The 25,630-nt window shown below is 40.8% G+C and overlaps 1 protein-coding gene across 12 annotated transcripts in view; it reads right to left on the bottom strand.

Annotated features, from left to right (window-relative positions):
• The window catches only part of DOCK7 (dedicator of cytokinesis 7), an 870,736-nt gene that overhangs the window by 96,907 nt on the left and 748,199 nt on the right, over positions 1 to 25,630 (bottom strand). For 7 of the 12 annotated variants that reach the window (XM_078669468.1, XM_078669501.1, XM_078669509.1 and 4 more), the window contains one exon: positions 22,389 to 22,520. In XM_078669468.1, coding sequence (XP_078525594.1) covers positions 22,389 to 22,520 — 132 coding nt within the window. Of the gene's footprint in view, positions 1 to 20,507; positions 20,523 to 22,388; positions 22,521 to 25,630 lie in introns of all 12 variants that reach the window. The other 5 variants (XM_078669446.1, XM_078669461.1, XM_078669491.1 and 2 more) reach the window with 1 other exon arrangement.

Below are 25,630 nucleotides of genomic sequence, written 5' to 3'. Positions count from 1 at the left end.
CTCACACTCTGCCACTCATCCATGGAGTTACTCACACACCTAGTCAGTCCTGTAAAGAATCAATCACACTTCCATTTTCTTGTCTATACAGTTAAACATAGAGCACCTTACATTTTCAAACATATAGTAACACATACTTACTTTCTTATACAATCATTGATACAAGTACACATTGATCTGCACAGAGTCACACACCTCCCAGCCAGCCACACACACACTCAGTCTCCCATACAAATACTTGGACAATCAATCAATAACCCATATAGTTAATCATATAGCTACTGATCAACACATGCAGTAGTTTACAGAACAACAGACATAATGATGCACAAATTAAGACAGTTTAGTCACTAACCCATGCACTCAGTGAGACACATTTAATCACTCACTCATACATTCAGTCATGCACCTACTAAATCCTTCGTCCAGACAGTTATACATCTACTCATTCTTCAATATCTAAAACATATTTAAACTTTACAGAAACACACAGTCACTGGATGATGTCATCAGTGATGTCATCAGTGATGTCATTTGAGATGTCATCAGTGATGTCATCAGTGATGTCACTGACCATGTCATGAATGATGTAATATGTGACATGATCAGCAGTGGATTGCGGGTGCGCAATATATAGTTAGTGCAACTAACTATATATGGAATTTCAATGGTTTTGTGTGAGTAAAATAAGGTTTTTTAAATGCTAATTCCTAACTATATATGGTCTATAACCTATGGTTTTTTCAGTGAATATATATATATATATATTACCTACTGGCGATAGCCAGTAGGTATATATAGTTAGGATTGTTTTCCATAGGGAAATCGCAACATTCTATTGGGAATAACTTTGGCGCCGGTTGAGGAATCTTCCTGAAATTTTCCTTAACTTTGCCTCGCGGCGCTCCGGTCCTTCCCTGAAAGTTTGGGGGGATTCGTCAAGCGGGGGCGAGATAAAAGGGGGGTCCCAAAAAGTGTTTTCCCCATGTTAATTTCCATAGGGCGGTTGGACTCACTTTTAGCCCGAACGGCTGAATGGTTTTCCACCAAACTTGGCAAAATTGTAGGGACTGGTAGCCCGATGTGCCTTTGCTATGTCTCAAGATATGTGCTCCAGTGGTTTTCACAAAAATTAACTTTGAAAAAATATATATTGGGCTACATTGGGCTATATATATGTTAGAGCCCAAATGTAGCCAATGTAGCACAATGTAGCCCAATGTAGCCCAAAGATGGCCACCAGAGACAAAAAAAAACCAAATGTAGCCCAAATATCAGCCAGATGTAGCCCAACTATAGCCCAATGACAGAATGTCCCAGAGTGTTCTAAAGAACAACTAGAGCGCTAACAGTCTTACTTATGACAAAAGTATGGCACACCTGAAGCCTTCTTGATTGGAATAAAGTGTTAACACTTAAAACATTTAATTTGCAAAGGAACAAAATGAGGGGGTTCATTTTGCCATAGAAATTATGATTAGTGCTGAAGAAAGACAAATTAGGGCACATTTTGAGTGACTTCTCAAATCCTCTTATATTTCATTAAAAAAATTCTGATATGCAGTCTCCCAAGATGGCCACCAGAGACAAAAGAGCCTGTGCTTAAAAACTCTTTTAGCAAAGCAGGCATTTGAGATTTAAAAAACGTTTTAATATATAAAAACGTTATCCGCTAATAGAATTAGCATTTAAAAAACCTTGCGAATTCAATGAAAAAACCATAGGTTTCAGGCCTTATACAGTTAGGAATTAGCATTTAAAAAACCTTGCGAATTCACTGAAAAAACCATAGGTTTCAGGCCTTATATAGTTAGGAATTAGCATTTAAAAACCTTTGAAATTCACTGAAAAAACCATAGGATTCAGGCCTTATATAGTTAGGAATTAGCATTTTAAAAAACCTTGCAAATTCACTGAAAAAAACATAGGTTTCAGGCCTTATATAGTTAGGAATTAGCATTTAAAAAACCTTTGAAATTCACTGAAAAAACCATAGGTTTCAAGCCTTATGTAGTTAGTAATTAACATTTAAAAAACCTTGCAAATTCACTGAAAAAACCATAGGTTTCAGGAGTTATATAGTTAGGAATTAGCTTTTAAAAAACCTTTGAAATTCACTCAAAAAACTATAAGTTTTAGTGGTGTTATAGTTAGCTGGACATTTTACTCATACAAAACCATTGAAATTGCTCCTATATAGTTAGTTGTACTAACTATATTTCGCGCACCCGCAATCCACTGCTGATGATGTCACATATTAGATCATTCATGACATGGTCAGTGACATCACTGATGACATCTCAAATGACATCACTGATGACATCACTGATGACATCATCCACGTGACAATCACATACACCTTTTCATACACTATTACAATTTTTCATCACTCTTTGTAAAATACAAAGTATCATATTTAAATCCATTGTCACAGCAATACAAGTATCTAAAAATCCACTCAGTGATTCATAGATGTATACACACATCTAATCACTTACCTATGGATTCACTCATACATGCTGTCAATGAACAATAGAACACTATCAAAAATTCTTATACATCTATATCGACATTAAACAACAGCACGCATCCTATTCACATATGAAGTCATCCTACTCACTTATGCAAACAATGGATCATACTTACATATTTACTTAGCAAAACACTTATACAAACACCACTTCTTCTATTCATTTAGACAGTAAGTCATACTTAGTGAATTATAAAATCATTATTACAAGTATACAGTTATCCATACAGTCACTCACACAATCATTGTGTCTTATGTATACTTATTTATATACAACAACTGACACATACACTGCCTTTTATTTTTCTAGTTTGTTGGTCCTGTACCATTGAGAAATATATTTGCTCATCACCACACCCATAAAGATATTCAATCACCCAAACAACTGTTAGAACATGTAGTTTTAACTTCATATATCTCCTGAATCAACTATTCACACATCTTTGGACAGTCACACACCCCCCACCGAACCACACACACTTTCACACTCCCATACAAATACTCAGTTAACTAATCAATAACTTATATAGACTTTCACATAGCTAGTAACCAACTGTAGAATCAGTTTGCACAACAACTGACAAAGTGATACAGATATTCACACAGTTTAGTCACTATCCACTATATTTAGTGAGACATTATAAATTAGTCAAGTAAACAGTCAATTACACTGCTACTAAATCCTCCATCCAAATATTTATTTATATATATCCACTTATTCTTCAATGCAAATTGCTATATATATAATGCATATTTAAATAACGAAGCAAACCACATTCACTGGATGATGTCATCAGTGATGTCATTTGAGATGTCATCAGTGATGTCACTGACCATGTCATGAATGATCTAATATGTGACATCATCAGCAGTGGATTGCGGGTGCGCGAAATATAGTTAGTACAACTAACTATATAGGAGCAATTTCAATGGTTTTGTATGAGTAAAATGTCCAGCTAACTATAACACCACTAAAACTTATAGTTTTTTGAGTGAATTTCAAAGGTTTTTTAAAAGCTAATTCCTAACTATATAACTCCTGAAACCTATGGTTTTTTCAGTGAATTTATATATATATATATATATATATATATATATATATATATATATATATATATATATATATATATATATATATATATACACACACATCATTCAACACTACTTTTTTATTTGATTATAGACCACTGATAGGGCTACCTGCTCAGTGATTGAGGTATCAACAGTACTAATGCGTGCAAGACGCATCATGGTTCTAATCATCACTTCTAATGCTGCTGAGAAAAATGAAGAGAACGAATGACTTTACAGAAATGTTCCCCCTTCATGTTTGGGATATCTCTGTGAATAAAGAAACAAAGTAGCTGAAGGGACTGAGTAAACTGACCAATAATACTTTAAAGTCCGGAAGAAGCAGAACTTTGAAATCGCGAAACGGACGGAGGCTGTTAAAATGTGAAGGCTGTTTCAGACATGGAATTATGATATTTGAGACAATACTACTGATATGAATTTATGTACAAACAGACAGTGACTTCAAACAATGAAACTGTAATTGAACATTACAGTTCATGCACTTTTGTACTGTGAATTTTGAAATACTAATGTCAGCATAAGAAAATGTATAGTCATAAACTGTGTTTTTTGAGCACTGTAACTGTATTTCTTTGAGATTAGGGATTCTCACTATAAAATTACCTTAGGCTATAACAATTTCTCTGATTGATCATTCTTTATTGTGGCAAGCACAACAACTATTTTGTTTTTATTGCCATTTCCACACCTTAGAGTGCCCACAGCACTCCCCTGGGATCAGGCATCTGACAAGATGTTTTGCTCTCCCCCCCAAGCTGCAGATTGTTTTCAAGATGAATGGAAAAAGATGAATCCTCTTCATCAGTCATTGCTAGCCGAAAGCAAAATAAAAGCAGCTCCAGAGAAGAAGGGGGGCACCAGGTGGTACTACTACTGTTACTTTCTTAGTGCACAAAAAGGATGGTGTGCTCAGAAGGATTTCCGACCTTCCGTTCTTTGACATCTTCCTCCAGAGTGGAAAGATTAAAGCTGCTGATGCTGGCTCAAGTCGTCTAAGTTCTAGATCCTGGTGACTGTATTATATCCTTGAACTAGCCTAGGCATACTTTCACGTAGCCATCCACAGTCAAACGTTCACTTTATTGTGGGGAAGGAACACTTCTGTTTACCGTCCTGCACTTCGGTCTCACTTGTGCCTCCAAGGAATTTATGAAGGTGATAGTGGTGGGCGCAACCCATCTTCGCAGTTGGGGCTGTACATATTACTGTACCGTGATGACTGGCTGTTGAAGGCGGGCTTCTCACAGTAAGTCACAGACCACGTGTGGATGACCATCTTGCACCTATCTTTCCTAGGGTTCTACACCAATAGGCAGAAATCCTACCTTTGGCCAGTGTAGAGGATTCCCTTTATAAGGGCTGCAATGGACATGGTGGCATTCAAATTCTTCTGCTTCCGGAGCGAATCCATGACATTTAGGATATTATGCAAATGTTTCAGGATCAGTCCTGTGTTCGGGCCGGATGGTTCAAGGTCTCCAGGCATCATCTACCCTGTAGGTACCTCGTGTTTATTGGCACATGCAAGTTCTGCAGAGGAACCTCAGCCTTCAAATGGTCTCAGCACTGTGGGTGTCTCTTGGACAACATTCGTATGTCAGACAAGGCAGCCTAGGACCCTCAATGGTGGATGAAGTTCATAACTGACTTGCAGCAGGCTATTCTTTCTACTCTAGCCAAACATCACCGTGGTGACAGACACATCTGATCTGGACTAAAGAGACCACCTGGACGAAGTGGATATCTGAGATCTCTGGGTTCCACTGGAGCAAAGGCACTATATCAATCTTCTGGAGTTGGGTGCCACTCAACTGGCTCTCAAGAATTTCTGCTTTCTATCAAGGAAAGCTTGTGCATGTACTGTGCCAGCATGTGCTGGGGCACTGTTTGGAACTTCAGGGAATTTTCTTGCCCGCCAAGCAACAGGCAGTGTCCTCAAATGCCGGGGTGAACTTGCTTAGCTGATGCCTTCTACCTAACCATGACTGTTGTCTGCACCCTAAGGTAGTTCAAGGCATATTCACTCAGTGGGGCATGCCATGGGTAGAGCATTTTGCTATCTTCAAGACTGCTCATTGTGGGCATTTTTGTACTCAAGAGTTTCTGCCTCAAAGTGTTCACTTCTGTGGGACTCTGGTCTTCCTTTTACATTCCAGCCTCTGCTGCTGCTTCCCTGGGTTTCAAAGATTATGTGGAAGCAGGCCCCTGTTCAGTCGACCTTCCACAGCAGAATCTCTGCCACCTATACCTCCAGTCGTCATCTTGGCATTCTCAACATCCGTCCAGGAGGTTGACCTATTCTAGATGTTGGCCAAAGTTTGGGACCTTTTTCGAGAACAGTTAGGTCGACTGTGACAGGCTAAACTTTCTGATGTTTGTTCTATCTTTGGCCTGGCAAGGCCTAACCATTGGGTCCATTAAAGGGCAGTGGTGGCTCCCCCGCTAAGGTGGAGGAGCGCCGCACCACTGAGCAGGATGAAAAAGGAAAACATGAAACGATAATAACTCATTGCTAACAGAGCAGGGCAAGCGTTGTTTGCCCACTCCAAGTACGAAGGACTCTTTGACCGGCCATCTAAGGCCGGTCAAACCGTCATGCGCACATTACATGTTCTCCATGCAGGCAGCATTACCCAGCCCAGCCTCCCATTCTCTGGCTGAGCGCCGATCCACGTCGCTCAGACCAATCACAATGCTGCATTGCAGGTTTGTGTTTGACTATCGGGAGGCTAGGAGCCGGGTGCTTCCTCCTGCCCTGGAAGCAGGCAGAAGAGGACCCAGAGGAGACGGCGACAGCAGGCTGCAGCAGCAGACAGGTGAGTATTTACATTTTTAATTCATCCCTCCCCGCAACCCATATTTACATTTTTATTAATTTTCCCCCCTGCTAACCCCCCGACCCCCTTCAAATACCAGCCACCACTGTTAAAGGGTATGTGTAGGAAACAGGACTCTGTTGCAGTATCCCCTCACTTTCTGCCTGGTATCTGGTGCAAACTTTGACTGAAAGTGTACTGGGTTCTTGCTAACTAGGTCCTCAGTACCAGTGTTCTTTTCCTAAACTGTACCATTGTTCCACAATTGCACCCATTAAGGATCCCTGTAAGTGCCTAGTGAGTGGTACCTCTTGTATCAAGGGCCTTGGAACTAAAAAGGGTTGCCTATACCTGTAGCACAAATTATGCCACCCTCAGGGGCTCCTCATCAAGCTCATGCAAGCTGCCATTGAAGCGTACGTGTCTTGGTGCATAGAAAAATTAAAAGTCTACATGGCACTCACCCCTGTAGGAAGTTTGCACCCTTGGATAAAGATTTCTAGACTAAACGAACAGTTAATTTAGATCACAACCAAGGAAGTTCTTTTTTTCAGCATGGTTTGACGCATTAAATACACTGGCAGTCTTCATCATGGAATCTTGATTCATTCTTTGAAGCAAATGTGATTATTGACTGATCTGGCAAAAGTTTTCACATTTTGTTTTGCACCTTTGGATGTGTACACTCATCTATTTTAGCTTCATGTGTTTCTCAATTAATCTTTAACAAACATGTGCATTTCTGCATTTTGCTATGTTTTGTTTTTAAACTAGGTTTTCAGTACGATACACGTTTTGAAGCTGCACGGAACAGTTTAAAGTGTTTTGTTCAGCTCTATGGCTTTACGTGTCAGGTGATTTGCTTCATTCAAGTGGTATGGTTCAAATGCACCAGAGACGTTTGAGTCAGTTTAGTCAGCATACTCACTTTGGTTGATGACAAGGTTTGGCGTGCACTTGATTGAAGGTAATTTTCGTTTGTGAGGATTTGCAGGACACTTTGTTAAAATGTTTTGTCTTGACAAGATAGTGGAGAAAATGTTCTCTGGCTAATGGCTTGTGGCATGGAATACGTTCATTAAGCACTGATGTTGAATCATATCTATCATTATTATCATCACTAACAGGAAGCTTCAAAGACACTGCCACGTTTGTTATGCAATCCAAGTCTCTCCAGATAGTGGAGATGCCCACCCCCTGTCATGCTCCCACTTTTGGCATCAAGATAGGCAAGAAAATGAGAAGGTGTGCCCACATTCAGCCACACCAGCCCTAGGAATGGCCACCTGATGTGGACCGAACTTATCGGATACCTCCATCTGGTTTTGGATGTAATTAGCATTCCAGGGTCAGGCTTATGCCCACTTCCCATAGAGGGTTAGAGCACCATAAAGGCAGGTAGCCCATTGGCTACTACCTGTCACTCCTCTTAAATACCCCTAAATTGAGTATTTAGGTGGCAGACCAGACCTGAACCCAAGAACTCAGATTTGATGGATCAAGAGAAGGACGAAGAAGAGTCACTGCCTGGCGAGAACTGAAGCAGAACTGTGGACTTTTGTCATCAAACCCTGCTTGTCTTCAGCCCTCTCTTGACAATCCTGACAGAGTGACTTGTCAAGCAAGCTGGAGAAAGACCACAGCCTTGGGTAGCCTACCAGCCTTTGAAAATCGCCTACAGTCTACCTTGCTATAGGAGCTACTCCCCTGCAGTCCACAGGCACCAACAAGCAGAGTCCGATCCACCGCCTTGCAGCTCCCCGGCCTGAGCGATGCTGCAGACTACCAGGTGAAGGTGCTCGTGCTCTGGAAGGTCATATCTGTCTCCCCACCGAGTGTGAAGACACCAGGACCAACCGGAGCCGTGCAGCACCGATTCCCAGGCTACCGAATACCCTGCACCAAACACCAACAGTGAGAGTCCAGTCTGGATTCCCACTGCACCAGGACCAAGCAGCTGTCGACGGACATCAGCATCACTGAGACCCACTTTGTGAGTGACCCAAGCTGCCTTGATTTTGCCCCTGCCAGCTGTTAGTCCCTGACCACGAGGAACATCTTAGCGCACCGAGCCCAGCCGACTTAACCACTCTGCGCTCGAGTCACCCAGCCCGGGTTCTGACGAACCCTTGCGACCCAAGCCCCTGGTTGGGAGCTCTCAGACTTTTCTGCAAGTCTCCTTGTGCAGCCTGTTCCCAATAATTCCAGAAGAACTGCTGGTAGTACTTTGGACCTTGGCCCATTACAACACTGAAGGTGAACCCCTGAAACCGACTGTACCTATCTTTATGCATCTCTGACTTTTCCTTCCATTCTGAATTGACTTGTGTGTAAAAGCGCACAACTTTAAAAATTTCACTTACCTGTACATATTGCTACTGAAAACAGTACTTACCTTTGAACAAAGTTCTTGGTTTTGAAAACGTACATAAAAAGAAGTGTTATTTTTCTTAATTGGTCTCGGATTCATTCTTTGATTGTGTGTTTCATATATTGTCTCTGGGAGTAGAACAAATGCTAAGCCCTATCCTCTGAGAGGCCTAACTACTCGCTTACACTATTAAAAGAGGGCGTCAGTATTATCTACTTTAGCCTCTGTAAGCCAACTGGGGATCCACTGGACTCTCTGCACAGCGTGCTTCTTTTTAGCAAACTATATAGTGAGCCAGCTTCCCACAGTATGTGTGATGCATACCTTCTTAATCGCATATTCTTCACTGACAGCCTCTCTATTCTAGGGGGTTGATAAGGTTCCATGTTCGATTCAGCGCACTGTCACAGTTCTCAGTCAGTAACTGACACTCAGTATCTAAGGGCATAGAATACTTATTGAATACAGACATCAGCATGCAGGGGTGATGCCTATATACAGCTCAGCTCCATCTCTTCCAGAGGGACAAGACCGACTGTTCTTTGAGCATCACTACTAAAGATGGACAAGTGTGTCAACTATGATATATTCACTTTACATTACAGATGCAGTGGAAACCGAGAAACGTGGATAGAAACCAGACACTGTGGAATATGCACATGCATGTTTTAAACCAATACACATCTTAGAAAGATTAATAATATTTTGACAAAAGATGATTGATCTGTTATTAATCTATTAGGTTCATCAGCTATTAATTCAGATGTTAAGAATTCCTAAGTGTGTATTTTATGAAAATAAAAATAAAATAAAAATGACCCAATATTATTTTGGGGATTTAATATTTGCTCCATCTGAGGTTAATTTTCTAGGTTTCATCCTGTGGATTTAGATGGATCACTACATAATGAATTTTAATTGGATCTCAGGTGTACTGGCACATTATTTGGCAGGGCCGATAATACTGGGAGGCGATTTTAATTCCATTACAGATCCTACCTTGGACAGGTCCCATCCACCACTGGCTGAGTCCCCGGTACGTAGGGTAGCAAGGCGGAGAATGGAATGGCAGAATGAATGGGGGCTGGTGGATGTGTGGCGGGGGCAACACCCTGGGGATAGGGACTATTCCTTCTTTTCCGCGCTCCATGACCTACATGGCCGGATCGATACGATTCTTTGTGACCATACCACCGCTAACATGGCAACACGTACTGAGTACCTAGCTAGAACCATCTCAGACCCCCAGCTGCTCTCTCTCCAGTGGCAGCGAGTAAGAACAGCGATTCACAATTGGAAATTGAATACGGGTACGCTAGAAGATCAGGTGTTTCGAGCTGAGGTTCAAGAGGGAGTGGAGACGTACTTTGCAGTTAACAAGGGGACGGCTTCTACTAGAGGACTAGAATGGGACGCATTTAAGGTGGTAGCGAGGGGCTTATGCATTGGTAAACACTGCGGGGTAAGGAGAGTGGTGCTGGAGGAGGTCAGGAAGGCGGAAGAGGATCTGAGGAAAATAGAGAAGCAGAGACCAGAGCAGGGAGCATTGCAAGCGCAGCTTTTGGAGGCTAAAGAGTTAGTGGCAGCGGAGACTGAAAGGTTACGATGCTATGACTATAAGCAGTATAAGGCGAGGGTCCATGAAGAGGGCGACAAGGTTGGTACGCTGCTGGCGAGACTGGCGAACCCAGAGCCGAGGGGGTGCTCGATCTTGAGTGTGAAGACGGCATCGGGGGACACAGTCTATTCCCAGATGGCGATCCTCTCGTGCTTTACGGAGTATTATGAGACCCTATACCGGAGTCGATTGGAAGCGGGGGCTGGAGACATGGAAGCTTACCTGGCGGAGATTAGGTTTCCGCAGTTGGAGGAAGAGGATGCTCAGGCCCTGGGTGCCGCGATCACGTTGGCTGAGGCGTGAAGATGATTGCTGAATGTGTGGACAGATGGTAGTGAAATGGTGGGCTTGTTTGGTAGGTTCCGTTGGGTGGAGCGAAGGGCATTGACCCTGTTCACTACTCTTCACTGCTGCCGGGGGGGACAAGTTATTGGTTGGGGTTAGGGGTTGGGTAGGCAGGGAAAAGCAGATATTTTAAACAAGCCCGAATATACTGATGTCAAGTAATTATTAATGTTATTGTCTTATCGCCTGGCTTATGTACGGATTCCTGGCTGTCGCCGCCCTGCCTCCGGGATGTGGGCTGAATGGCTGTGTGATGTTCTGTTAACGACTGTGGAATGGCGATAGGCGGAGATGGGCGAGATTGACCACATGATTGTACACCTCTGATTCTGCAATAAAAATTGAAGTTCAAAAAAAAAAAAATATATGAATTTTAATTGGCTTCTTCCATCCTTTCCATATACTCTGGCCTCTTCTTCTATAAGCCCAACTTTGGAAAGACCAACTTAATCTACTAGAAAAAAAGAGTTGCCTCTGTGGAACTCAACCTTTATCTATGTCTAAAATCAGATGCAGTAAGTTTAAACATTTCTGGTTAGAACACATTGATTTCCTCAAACTAGTAAGAGGCTATCGCCACCTGCACTCTGGTTTAGTCAAGACCTGTGTGATAGATGCTGCTATACAAATAGCAATTGCTTCACTAATGTTACTTGTTGCAATATATTAAATAAAACCTCTTATACCTTTTATATTAACTTATTACAGTACTCTCACAATAATATCTTGACTATATGCAGGACCTTACTGCCTCATGACACTTCAAGTTATCTTCAATCAACTGGTCAGGTCTTCCCTGTAAAATGGACTATGTCTATATTCCTTTTCATCTATATGCTTGGATACTACCCTGAGTTGTATTTTATTGATCAAATCTGGTTCATGTCTAGATCCCTGTCCAGCCCATGTTTTTTCAGAAAATTTGAAATGAGATTGTATCAGTCTTTGAAGAATTTTGTACTGTTTCGATCTCCAGCGCCAAAGTCCACTCCTCTTGCAAACAAGCGTATATCTTTCCCTTGTTGCAGAAACTTACTGCTGAGAATGCTATTCTTAGCAACTACCGGCCTATTTCACTGTTCCCTTTTCCAATGAAAATCCTAGAAAATGGAATCAACATTCAGATCTCTATTTTCCTAGACGCCTTTAATGTAACTTATACTAGTCAATCTGGCATGGGTTCTCTCCATATTACTGAAAAGCAGTTAGTCACTATTTTGACGACTCAAGACGAAGGGTTGACCAAAATAGCACTACAGCTCTGATCCTTTCTGTATATGTCCTCTACTCTTGGTACAGTTTCACATCGAATTCTTCTTGCCTGGTTTGCTTCTCATTTGCCAGACTGGTTCCAAACTTTGCCAACTCCTCCTTTTCCATCTGTGTATATGTACATCTACAGAGTACCCCAGTACCCCACTCCAATTACCACACTGTTTAACATCTGTGCTAGATAGAAAAGACTTGGTCAAAACATTCCATGGTAGCTGGGCTGCTAAATGTTATGACTCGCAAGCTTTTCCCAATCTATTTAACACAACCACTATCGAAGGTGCAGAGGAGGCAATTGATGCAGTTACAATTTGGACTAATTCAATTGAAAGCATACCGATATGGGAGGCGTAATCCTTGTAGAATTTGTGGCCTGGTGGCGGACTCACTCAGCCATGTGGTATTCATCTGTATGAAGTACTTGCGTATAAGGAAATTCAGGTTGCTACAATCTTTAGAATCTTGAACATTCATACGTATAATGAGGCATTTGACTGCTACCGAAAGTGAGAATCAACCCTGCAGTCAGCGCAGTTTGTGAAGTTCCTAAAGGCAGCTGTTAAGGAACAGAACAATGAATCAGCTGAAATTAAGTAATCTAGGAGGCCCCCCAAATAGTATTTTGTCGCATAGCCTGGCACTTAAAGCGCTTTCACAGCCCCTTAGCATGGGCTTCTTCAGTTTTTGGGTTATCTGAAGGAGCAGCGGGCTTTAAGTAAGACTTTCAGATATGCTCTATAGGAAGTTTATGAGTGTCGTGCTGATGTTACGGAATTTAATTAAATGAGTTAGGTGATCAAATAACAAACACCCATAGTCTAGTCCAGCACTTGAAGTACTTTCATGTTAAATTCAGTACTTGATACACTTAACTCCTCTAGGGTCACTCCCATAAGATGTTGGGGCAAGAGAAGGGTTAGCAACCCCAGAGCACAATCATAGTGGTGAGGCCCCATATAGGGATTTGGTAATGCCTTGAATGTCTTACAATTATGGATCAAATCTCTGCAGAGAAGTCTTAGGTAGTCATATTTGCACAGTTTAGTGTTTGATGGCACTTTATTTCCCCCAACGTGTTTATCATTTTCAGACTGTATTTAAGGGGAGCGTCAGTGTAACAACCAATACACTAGATTGGTTAGCCGGTTGAGCTTTGAGATGTATGAGTCTTTGCACATCCTAGCCTCTGAAGAATTCCCTTCCTTAGCATCAGGCCAAATTCTTAGATTGCTCAATCTGTAATATTTTAGGAGAAGACTTTTTAAGGGAGAGGATATGTTACCTGGGCACAGGCACCAAAACATAGAACTTGTTATATGTTTAATGACCACTAGGTTGCTGTGATCTATTCCTCTGGGGGCTTTCACAGCACAATGTATAATATGATGCAGTGTTCAAATCATGTTTTTTAAATGGATACGTTAGACAAAGGAACCAGTTTAACTTGTCCCTTGACAAATTTGCACTTTACAAGAAGCTTTATGTATTTATGAATTCTTGGTGCGTAATTGTAATGATTCTAAATAACTGTACAATTAGTTAATCAAATCAAAATCTAGGATGTCCTACTACCAAAGCTAATTTGTTCATTGGCCTTACTTTCATGACCTATGCTGAGTATCCATTATCGACCATCACTTTTCAAAAAGCACTGAAAACATACTTTTCACCATAGCTTTCAATTCATAGTTCTCTAGATTAATACTTTCACCCTGTACTTGGTAAACTACTTTTTTTAAAGCCAGGATACCCTTATTTGGTGGAGGAGTACTTCAGTAGTGAAGCCTTTCAAACACAACTGACCACACAGAATAGTGTCACTGCAGAACTGTTAATTAGGTCTAGAAGCTTCATGAGGTGAATTAGCTAGTGTCACTCAGGAGGGGACCCAAAAGTAAAAGATGAGTTTCCTTCAACAGATTTCCCTGTGTACATGCCAATCCAATGCTATTTTGTAGTGAAAGTTGTAAGTCGAAGAATCCCCTGTCTAAATCTGATGTATAGCGACATAGGTAAGGAAGGCTTGCCCAATAGAAGTAATATTCTAAGGACCAAATATTGCAAGATCAATGCTGACTGGCCATGCATTTCATCTGGATGGCCTTCATTACATCTCCATATCATCCATTTATGGTAATTATTGAAAACTTGTTTACTCAAGCAAGGGGAGAGAAGAGCTGAATACATTGCTATGCTGTTGCGCTAGAAGTGTAAACACAGAGTAAAATGTGGTCATGCAAATTCATGATAAACTGGTGTGCCCTTTTCACAAATGGCTAGCGTTTCTTTTGCATGGCTGCTAGTATGTAATGTCTGACCTCCCATGTGCCTTTGAGTGAGTCGGTAGTGAATGTTGATCGAATGTCAAAAGGGTGTGGAAGTTTGTGTGAGAGAGTTGTCTACGGCAGTAGTGCTTTTGATCGTTATTATTATCACATACTGTGACATAATTTTCCTCTTTTGTGAGAATTCCGTATTTGCTCCATGGATATGTGTGCAGTGTTACAGTTGTTACAAGTATCTGCCTTTGTTTAGACTACATTGTGTTGGTGTGAGCAAGTTATACAAGCAGTATGTTGGCAAGAACTGGGTTTGACAGAGATGGGTGTAACCATGATGGACAACCTACGTGACCCACTGGTCTGAGGAAGCCACAAGCCAGGTGGGCAGGTAAAAGTGTATTCTACCTATCACTGGTTACAGATGACTCACAAAGGGGGAAATCAGAGCAAACTGGTGGTGGCAGGGGAAGAGGAAAATGAGGATTGGCCGTGTTGTTGGTGGCACTGTGTTCTGCCGCCACCATGCAACAGGATTAACCTCTAATGCTCAGTATTGTTCATAGTAGTGGTAGGTCTTGGAGAACAAGCCGCAGGAAGTAAGCCTTATCAGGGATATCTTCATAGTGTCTCAAGGAGGAATCCACCTTGTCTTTAAACAAGCTGGAGCCAACAAAAAGGATGTAAATGAGGGAAACCTGCACATCCCGGAGAAATCAAGGCACGATGATGGATCACCACATCATAGGTGGCCTACAGTCTGTGGTGTCCTGTCCGACCCATAAAATGTAGTTGGCTGGGTCCTGCCCATCATGAAATATTTGAGTGAAGGTCTTTCTTAACTCCTTATGGAAGGTAGCCAAGATCTCTCTTGTCATATTCCAGAAGGCCTGAGTGTATCTGCCCAACACGAAAACTGTATCTAGGGATCGCATTGCCAACCTGGAATAGAAAACCATCTTGCCAATCACACTTCCATTCGCTATGAGGACAGCAAGGTAGAAATTTGGGTTTACTTTTTTTGCTGAAGCAAGCACTACAGAACTTTCCCGTGTTTGGTGCTGACTTGAGAAAGATTGGTCATCCAGTGCAGGCTGGTGACCTGAGAAAAGCCTTCAACTATGCCGCAGTGCGTTAAGGCTTTATTGAAAGGTAGTAAAGGTTCTGAAGTTGAAGGGCTAAGATGCAAACTTTCTGTAAGCAGATTAGCTTTAGCAGCTGTAGTTCCACCACCTCTGCTGCCCTACATACAACTATAGCAAAGGAGTCATTTTCCTGTGGGTATACATAGTCCAATTCCATGGTGAAGTGTCAAGGCCAAAATTTTGCAGGTCTATACATACTTCATCATCAGGATTCTGAGGAAGCAACACACTGTCTAACATTCTGAAAGTACTGCATTGCATCTGAGCTGAAGAAGGCCTCAAGGCGTCGAATATACAGGTGAAGAGGCAGTGACTGTGCCTTATTAATCTCGTAATGAGACACTGGGATTGAGCTAATAATTGGCTCCAGAACCAAGAACAGCATTGGAGCTTGATCCAAAACTGGCACCTCTGGAGTAGGAGACTTGTGCTGACCTGGCAATAACCAGGAGTGGAGGCTGTGATTAGGTGGAGGTCAAATGGGGTTAGTGCTAGGGAAAGTCCTGCGGATGGATGTTCAAATGGCAGCCCCAGTGAATCCATGGGGCCAGGCGGCACTCCAGAGGGACCTAGGGTCACACGGAATAGCCGCATCATTGCTCCCCTAAAAGCTTCTACCTGCTGAGGTGTTGAGAATGGCCCAGGAAAATCATGGTTTTTCAGATGTGCAATGGGGTAGGAGTCAGACAACCTGGTAGGAATCAGGCCTTTCAAAAGCCAACTGCAAGATCTCTCCATTGAGCAGGAGCGATGGCTGAGGAATCGCTTCTGGATTTTTTACCTTTGTGCTGCGATTTGTTCATAGATATTATTGTTATGCTTACCTCTGTAGAGAGACCTGGAGTGGAAATGGGACTATGATTTGGAGCATGACTAGCCTCATTTCTTGTGCTCAACAATGTACACATTCACCTCCAGCTCCCTGATGGTTTTCGGATGAATAAAGGAGCATCTGTTGCACAATTGAAATATGTTTGGACCCAAGATACCAAAGACAGATGTCATGTGGTCTGTGACCAACATTTTCTTCCTGCAGGTGGAGCATGGTTTGGAGTCTGTAGTCGTGAGAGGACACATTCCTTACACACTGTTACTGAAAAAACAAGTTTTTTGTGTCATGAATAACAAATAAATGTTGGGAGTAGTGCTCCAGATCCATACAGAAAGATATACGGCAGAGCCAATATACGGCTCCCTGCTGCCACTTCATGTGGTTGGACAACGCCACCATGGAGTGCGATGGTGCCTCATTTCGGTGCGCGGTTGCAATTGCTGGAAAGGTTTCTGGGCCCAGTTTGGTGCATGAGGGAGAATTCAAAAGGTGAGGAATCAGCAGTTAGAAGTTGTCACTAGAATTAAGCTGTGCACACCTGAGTGACAGTGCTTTTAGCAGAGGACTTGCAACTGTGACGCTAATATGGCCTAATTCTGAGCAGCATTTACCGGTATAATGGTGCGCCGTTGAAACCACATCTTTTTTTACTGGTCCTAAAGTGGATAGCCAGTCGGTTTTGAAAGAGAGCAACCCATACTTCACTCTATAATATGTTAGCACAGGCAGCCTACCAGAGCCTCCATTTCTTAAAGCTGCATTTAAAGATACTATCAAAATAAAACAATAATGACTATTATTTTACACATCATCAAAACTCCAGTAGCTTATAAAAGGGATGCCAACAATTGACGTTACTGCTATTTAAGGCTATGGCAACAAATGATGATACTGTTGCCCAAGGTAACAGCACTCAATTTATCAATTGAAACATCACACCTGCCAGAAAACACACCTGATATATTTCAGCAAAAACACATAAGTTATTAAGCCATTTTACAAACATATATACAGAATCTATTTACAATATAAGGTTGTGGGATGACACATTACTGCATCTCATCTGTGGGTAGGACAGAAAACATCAAGTTCAATAATCCTTGTTTATGTTGGAAGCAAAGAATATCTTGTAGCAAGAATATAAACTATTTGGCCTTACCTGAAAAATAATGTTCTACTGAATTTCAATGCTTAGAACAATTCACATTTATGAGTATGTGCAGGTGCACTGCAGAATATTAGAATGATATGTCAGTGAACCTGTGTAAGCTATGTTAACTGATGACTTATTTTAGAGCTGAATGAGAAGTTTGTTACTTGGTGCTTAAAACACTGGTTCACAGCGTAGTAGGCATGTATACATAGTGCAGCTGTGTAGGCAATGATGGTACAAAATGGTGCAGTCCACATCAGCTTATGGGTATTGTGCTAAATGTCACTATGTGGTGTCCAAGATTTTTCACTTAATGTGTGTGGTCCTGGTAATATGGGTATGCTAGATAACTCAATTATCCAGCAAGAGCACCTCCAGTACTAAATGGGGACCCATAGTCCTGGTTAGTTGTGCCTTGCCCTAATTGGACCCCTCAGAGTTGATTCACAGAAACCTCAACATGAAATAACAGACTCCGTCTAATGATGTACCTGGCCTAACAAGGTGTATGAGGGCATTGTACAAACAATCTCAAAAAGTGGGTGATATAATAAAAGGAGACACACTGTATGGGAGGCCAATACTATGCACAAAATTTCAATTTTGCATACATTATGTCAATCTCAATATAGGTGCTCTCAAAATAGTAAATATTACTGCCACTAAAGTAAAGGAATATTTTCATCAGATTTAATTTTTTATATACTTACATTAAAGAAGTAAGCTCTATGCACCATATCTGAATATTTGTCAATCAAATTCTAAAGAAAAATGATTTCTTGCTCAACCAGCCACAAAAAAATGTAATCTCATATCCCAACTTTCTTCACTGTGTAGCATGATATTTAGGAGTCCAGAGAAGACACAGAAATTTTGACATTCTGAGAACCCTATTGTGCAGCAATAGTTTGTGTGTTTAAAATGATGATGATGAACAACTAACCAGAAATATAGTTACCGTGTGCCCTAAAGGACATCATTTTACAATGGCCTTGATGTTGCACATTGTAAAACCCAAAAGCAGAGAAAGATCAAACAACTATTAAAATTATTTTTCTGCCTATTATTATTCCACCAAATAATAGGACCTGGGTGGAAGACAGGGGCATGACCGTGAAGTTACCATCATATAACTGTCACACAAGATATCAGCTGCCATTAGCTTATGAAGGGCTTACAACTGTTACTCTGCATGGTAAATACCTGGCAAATTATCACTTACACAAAAAATAAGCTATGCCAGCTATGCATGAAAGTTATACCAGATGGAAAAATACACACACCTTTCTGTCGATCCAAAAAAAGATCTCTTTCCCACATACAGGAAGATGTGATATAATCAAAAATGTCTTTATTATTTCCCATTTTTGATTCGGATACTTAAACCCAGCATAAAATCTTGAAAAGTACAAATTACTTCATCTGGCACAGCTTTTTGAGTAAGGATTTTGGGAGTTGTTACCGAAAAACAAAAAGTTCACAAAATAGGAACTTACCACAACAGACATAAGTAAAAGTGGGGAGGAGGGTCAGCAACCAGGGCAATAGAGGAAAAAACAGAAAGTGTTTTTATTAGGGACATCTAAAAACAAATAAGTAGCAATCAGCAGGTACAAAATGTGAGCACCAACTGATGTATTTACAAAAAGGACAAACCAAGGTATCCATGCAATAAAGTGGAATGCTGAAAGGCAAAGTTCAGGAAGGGAATGCAAACAAACACACACAATGAGGGGTAAGTGATGGGCGTGTTTTACCATGCAATGAAACATGACTAATAGTGTTAAGAGTTTGATCAGTAAACAAGCTTGCAATTCAGGGGTCGATTTATCATCAGATTGATCAAATGGATGCTCTCAGGCTTCATTTGTCTTGGTTTTTTTTAATCAAATTTCGCTAATTTGATGACATTGTAGTGCACAAATTTCACCTTTCTGTTGACCAGGATTCCTGACTGAAGCCCCATGACAATGAAGTGACATGCATCATATCACATCTTACATACGATAAGCTACGTAGATATTTCAGAAAAGTAATTGTTGATCAATTCAGCATAATTTAAAGGGTAGTAAGACTGTTTTCCATGATAAAAGCATTGCTTCTAAGAAGAAAATAATCGGTAATTTCAATGATTTTGGGCGTGTATGACCAAAAGAAATAATGTGCTCAACTTTTGAGAAAAATAAGAGATCTTCAGAGATGTCAAAAGTAGTACTGCTGCAATGTAAATGGCAGGCATAAGGTACAATATTTCCAGAAACATTCATATACTTGTCAACCAAGACTTGTTTTCCTCAGTGATTAATAAGAATAGATATGTATAAAGGGGTGAGCACATTTTATCAGTTCTCTACAAAATGTTTTCAGGCTCACACTGTACTCAAAATGAATCAGCCTTACGTCTAATTAAATGTAATTGCTACTGTGTAGGTTCTCTTGCATATACCTAATTATAACATCTTACTGAAACTGCAATATTTAGGCCAAGCTTGCATTCCAGTATGTAAAAGAAAACAATTATACAGTACTTAAAAATCTGTGCAAGTTTAGCCATGTCTATATGTATGAGATAAAGTATTGTATCGCTCTGGCAAACTCTTCCTAGAAAATACTACACATAAAACCTTGAGGTCTCGGAGAAAGTGAATATGTGAATAAAACAGCACCTTCAATTTTAGCTTTAACACCTTTGAGCATTATAATTTAAATCGAACCCTGTGTTTCAGGTGAAAATATGATATCAAGAGATGGTTTTATTTAATGCTGATGAATAGAAAACAAAGTAAAAAAATTAAGAACATACTTAGTGAAGTGATGATAAAGTGGCACATTCACAAAAAGCCACATTAGTGTAATATGTGACGGTGTCCATGCACTACTCGAGATATCTTCCAAACGAACGTACAAAAGACCATGTATTTTCTTTGGTTAATGAATTCACTTTACAGCAAACAGCAACATAATCCCACCACTAGCACATGTGGGACAAGCATCAGAATGATGAATCCAATCAATGTATTAGTGTGTTCTATCAACTAAAACATTACCTACCTCCCAGCCAGTACTCTGTATAGTAAAAGGTAAAAAAAAGGGATATCACAAATATATTAAAAAAGAGCAAATATGGGTCAATTAGTTGAAGCCACCATGCAGAAACACATGTATTCACAATCGTGAGGAACCATGCAAATACAGTGTTGTAAGAATTGTTATCCAAGTACACACACCAGTAAAACTTAATTTTGTTACATTTTGACTTTCTGATGATTAAACCACCTTCCAGTAGTTTTTTTGTACAATAATTCCAATTTTGAGTGTAGTAAATTAACACTGTATTGATTTCAGCTGTACAGGTGCATTATGAGAAATTAATTCTTTATTCACATTCCACAACCAAACTACATTTTAGACACTATTTATAATGCTTCACAAAATTACACATGTGAGCTCTAATATGCAACTTCTAATTGGGAAGAAGGCAGAAAGTAGTTCTGGAATCAAGACATATGCTGTTGCTCTTACCCACTTATGGGTTCAACTGTACAGAGAAAACAACAGTGCATGCTGGATGTCATTTAAAAAGAAAACGGGGGAGAGATGTGGAAATATTGGGTAGAATTATTGAGATATTACTGTGCTACCTAAATGTCGCTGGTATTAACTATGTGAACATATTAACACAATAAGAATAATGAAATAATGACACACATCTTGGCTTCAATTAAGTGCTTGAAGAGAATCAGTGCATGTTTGCAAAACTATTGTAAAATAAACTAAAAGAATCGGATGTCTGCGATGTTATGTACATAGCCATCAGCAATATGTATTACTTAACAGGAGTATTTATAGGAAAAATAAATAATTCAAATCTATTGTAATCTAGTACAAGAGTAAAATATGTTACCATTTTATTTAAAACATTAACTTGCCGTGCTGGGCCTACACAAAAACTTAAAATTGTCAGAGCAAATAAGAAGCTCTTAGATTAATTGGGAATTAAAAGCCATAGTTAACTCCATACACCATAAGGGGCAGGGTTTACAGTCTGCATTCATGAAAATCTTGAAGAGATACTAAATGATTCTAGCCAACCGTATCCTGTGTGATTTGCCAAAGAGAAAGTAGTCTAATTTTTACATTTATTTTCAGATCTCTTTTGTGGGAATTTGTTAACCATAAAACATGTTTCAGACTGCACTGATGTAATATGCCGTCTGAAAACTTAATAACATGCGAATATCTAGCATCAGCATTATACGACAATAATTGTGCAAATTAAAACATTGCCCTAAGGTTTATTACAATTAAATCATCTAATGAAATTGTTGGTGTATAGTGAAGGAGTTGAGGCATGTCATATTTTAATGTTGGTCTGTCTATGTTCTTACATGCACTGTTCAATGTTGAAATATTTCCAATTACAGCCACAGTATGCAATGTTTTTGTACATCGATCTATGGTCTGACAGTATTTGTAGATCACTAATGCATTTTTAGGAGCATGGCTCTCACTTTTACTACTGTATTATAAACATGATTGGGGTGCTTGCACTTGTTCACTCCTTTAGATCTGAAGTAGCTTTGTCAATTAAATTATATAAAATAAATATAGAATAAATATCAATAAAATCCATTCACCAGTTAAACTTTTGCCTACCCACTGAAACTTCCCATTAGGTTGCACTGGTGAGTTTAGTGCCCTAGTGGAAAAATAGAAATGTAAATCCTGTAATATGTTCTGCATTTAAAAGAAAGTAACACATTTGAATCACTTCAACTCATTTCATAACTGTCAAAGAGGGTACTATCAAGAAATGCAAACTAATACATTCTTTATATTTTAAACATGTTGGTTGGGATTCAGATTTAGAAGTACAATATGGATCATATATTTACCTTATACCTTTTCTCAAGATCACACAAAAATGATTACCTGATGAACAATCTTGCTGAATGCTTCTTGAAGTTTACCATGAATTGCAGAAAGTTTCTTAGCATCTCTATTAGCCTCATGTATAGGAATAAGTACTTTGTAAACTTCATTCACAGCTTCATACATGCCAGCCTGGAAAAACAAGTATTTGAGATGAACATTTTTGTGATCATAAATTATTGTTGCATGTAATTGCAAAAACACCACCATGTGGGGACATCAATGCCTAAATGTAATGCATATAATACAGAAAATGTGATAAAACTGACATATCACTTATTGAATAGAGACAATAATCACTTTGATCTATTTTTCTTTACTATCGTAAAGGTGTTCTATCGTATAATTGATTGTCTGGAGACAATTGCTAAAAACTCAAAGTTACGCTCACTGGAGCTTCTCATTCTGAACCCACTAATGACATTTCCAAACTCCCTGCCACTCCTACGTCTGGAGAAGGAATAACATGGCTGGTATAACAAACCAAGGGGCAAGTTGGTCCATCAGGTGGAATGTAGAATTGGTACAAGAGCTTGTGAATGATGGTGAGCCAGGCCACTCAAACCACAACTGTGAGCTGCATATAGTCATTATAGGGCATTATATACTACATTTATAGTACCTCCTCAAGATGACAAAGATTAAAGTATGTGAGTGGACAGGTACCACTTCTAAACAGTGGATCTAGCAATTTCCAAAACAAAGCAAACTTACAAATTATGTCATCTAGGAAACATTGTAAAATCATTTTTAAAATAATCTTTGCTTTTGCTAAACAATTTTTTATGTTGCTTCAGCTTGACAGACAAGCTACATCCTATAAGTTGTGCTCTTTCACATTATGGGGTGACTTCCTTTTCAAGACTGGTGACATGCACTTTTGGGCATGTCTTTTCTATACCAGTGTGGGTGCTCATGTTACCCCTAGGATTCTGAATTGTTGAAATTTCAACATCACTTCCTTTGCATGCATCATATATGAGCCCTCCACAGGGCTTAATTATAAAAACATAATAATGATCATAAGTGCAGGAGTCCAAATATTTCTTAGGAGGCTTCAATCATCTTTTCCACTAGCTCCAGCCAAGTGCCTAGAGCTAATGTAATGTAAAATTAAGTAAAATATTGCACTATACAGCACACATTCCACATACATTTGGTAAAAAGCCATGTAAGTATACTCAATACTCAATAATTTTACAGTTCTTTCTTGGTGTGCAAAGTAAGATTGACCAAGAGTGTTTCAGATTCACCAACTAAGAAACATTTGAGAAAGTGGTGGAAAACTACATTTTCAAAAACGAAATGGGTATTTTTTTCAATAATGGGGCTGACTAGTATCCCTTTTCTAATGTGAATCCCCTATCTGTGCCAAAACCCAAATATGTTTTTTATCTGCTAAGGACATATTGCTGAGGAATCAGTGGCTAATAATAATGAAAAACTTGAGGGATATTTGTGGCTGAAGAGAAGGAGCAGACAGCGTGGAAAAAAGAGGTGTGAAGTAACAAGAAATGTGATGGTAATGTGCCTGGAAAAGAGATTAACAAGCTACTCGCAGCCGGGACTAAAGGGAGCAGAGTTCTTCTTTTACTGGATTTCCCTGTGCTGGGTCTCTGAAAGGCTCCAGAAATATTGTCAACGCTAATTTGGACCGAGGGAGGTGTTCCTTGGAAGGCGTGCGGGACTGCGAGGACTGTCAGTTCCACAAGCCAGTGCGTGAATCAATCACACGCAGCTGGCCCTCTTCCCGCCCACTGTCTCCCTGACAGCTTAATACGGCTCGCGGCCCACGCTTCGCGGGAGCCGCTCGCAGCCGGGACTAAAGGGAGCAGAGTTCTTCTTTTACTGGATTTCCCTGTGCTGGGTCTCTGAAAGGCTCCAGAAATATTGTCAACGCTAATTTGGACCGAGGGAGGTGTTCCTTGGAAGGCGTGCGGGACTGCGAGGACTGCTAGTTCCACAAGCCAGTGCGTGAATCAATCACATACAGCTAGCCCTCTTCCCGCCCACAGTATCCCTGACAGCTTAATACGGCTCGCGGCCCCTGCTTCGTGGGAGCCGCTTGCAGCCGGGACTAAAGAGAGCAGAGTTCTTCTTTTAGTGGATTTCCCTGTGCTGGGTCTCTGAAAGGCTCCAGAAATATTGTCAACGCTAATTTGGACCGAGGGAGGTGTTCCTTGGAAGGCGTGAGGGACTGCGAGAACTGCCAGTTCCACAAGCCAGTGCGTGTATCAATCACACGCAGCTGGCCCTCTTCCCGACTACTGCCTCCTCCTATATAGTAACACCCATTTCCGCAGTCCGCGGGACGCACGCGGGCGAGTGCCAGGCGAAGCCCGGGCCAAGGGCGGGCCCGTTTAAGCCCGTTAAAGAACGAATAAGACCGGACCGGCCCACCCTTCTTGGCTTGTGGTTACTCGCCCCGGAGGGACGTTACACTCCCTCATAGTCCAAGTTGGGGGTCTAGTTAAGAGTAAGGACAATGACATCCAGGGAAACGAGAAGTAAAGCCACGGCATCAACTTCCATGGTGGCAGGTACTTTGGACAATTTTCTCATTCGAGCTAACTCACTGGTGAATAATGAACTAACCATTTTAGAAAGACGGCTCTCGCAGGGGATTGAAAGTGTTAGGCGATCCTCCCTGGGTCTAATAGCTAACGCTAAAACCCCTGAAAAGACCGATGTTTCCCACAAAGCACTCTTAGACAGTATTGATCAAACGATAACAACTGTTTTGCAAGACTTAAGGTCTAGCCCACTACAGCATAGAGACTCTCTCCAGGCTATACCTGAGGTTACACCAGCCTCACTTACTGAAGTATCAGGAGCGGGGAGTGAGTCCAGTATACCCCAGTCACGAGGAACGAACGAAGGGGCTGTTCCAAAAAGGAAACGAGGGGGGCAGACCAAGGGTGGAAAAAGGGCTAAATTAGATCAAGGCCTCATTATTCCGGAGACCACGGGTCCCTTAGCGGACTGGGTGCCCCTTCCATCTGTTAATGTTAATGGTAGCTGTAGTCAGCCTCCCCAAACCTTGTTTGACGCTTTTAGATTTGGGGAGGGGCCCATTGGTGGGGGGGATCAGTTTACCCATGCTCTTAGTAACACTCTGAAAACTCTGTTGGATCCCCTGGTGGCTAGGCTCGACTGTATTGATTGCAGGCTACAAGTGATAGAAACGGCCACCGGGGGTATTGTGGACCATTTGAAAAGTATGGGGAGCATTCAAACAGTGT

This window comes from Lissotriton helveticus, chromosome 1_2, assembly GCF_964261635.1.
Source record: "Lissotriton helveticus chromosome 1_2, aLisHel1.1, whole genome shotgun sequence".
In the NCBI taxonomy this organism is placed as follows: domain Eukaryota; kingdom Metazoa; phylum Chordata; class Amphibia; order Caudata; family Salamandridae; genus Lissotriton; species Lissotriton helveticus.
The sequence above is the reverse complement of the archived record's forward strand: the minus strand, read 5'-3'. Positions and strand labels throughout refer to the sequence as shown.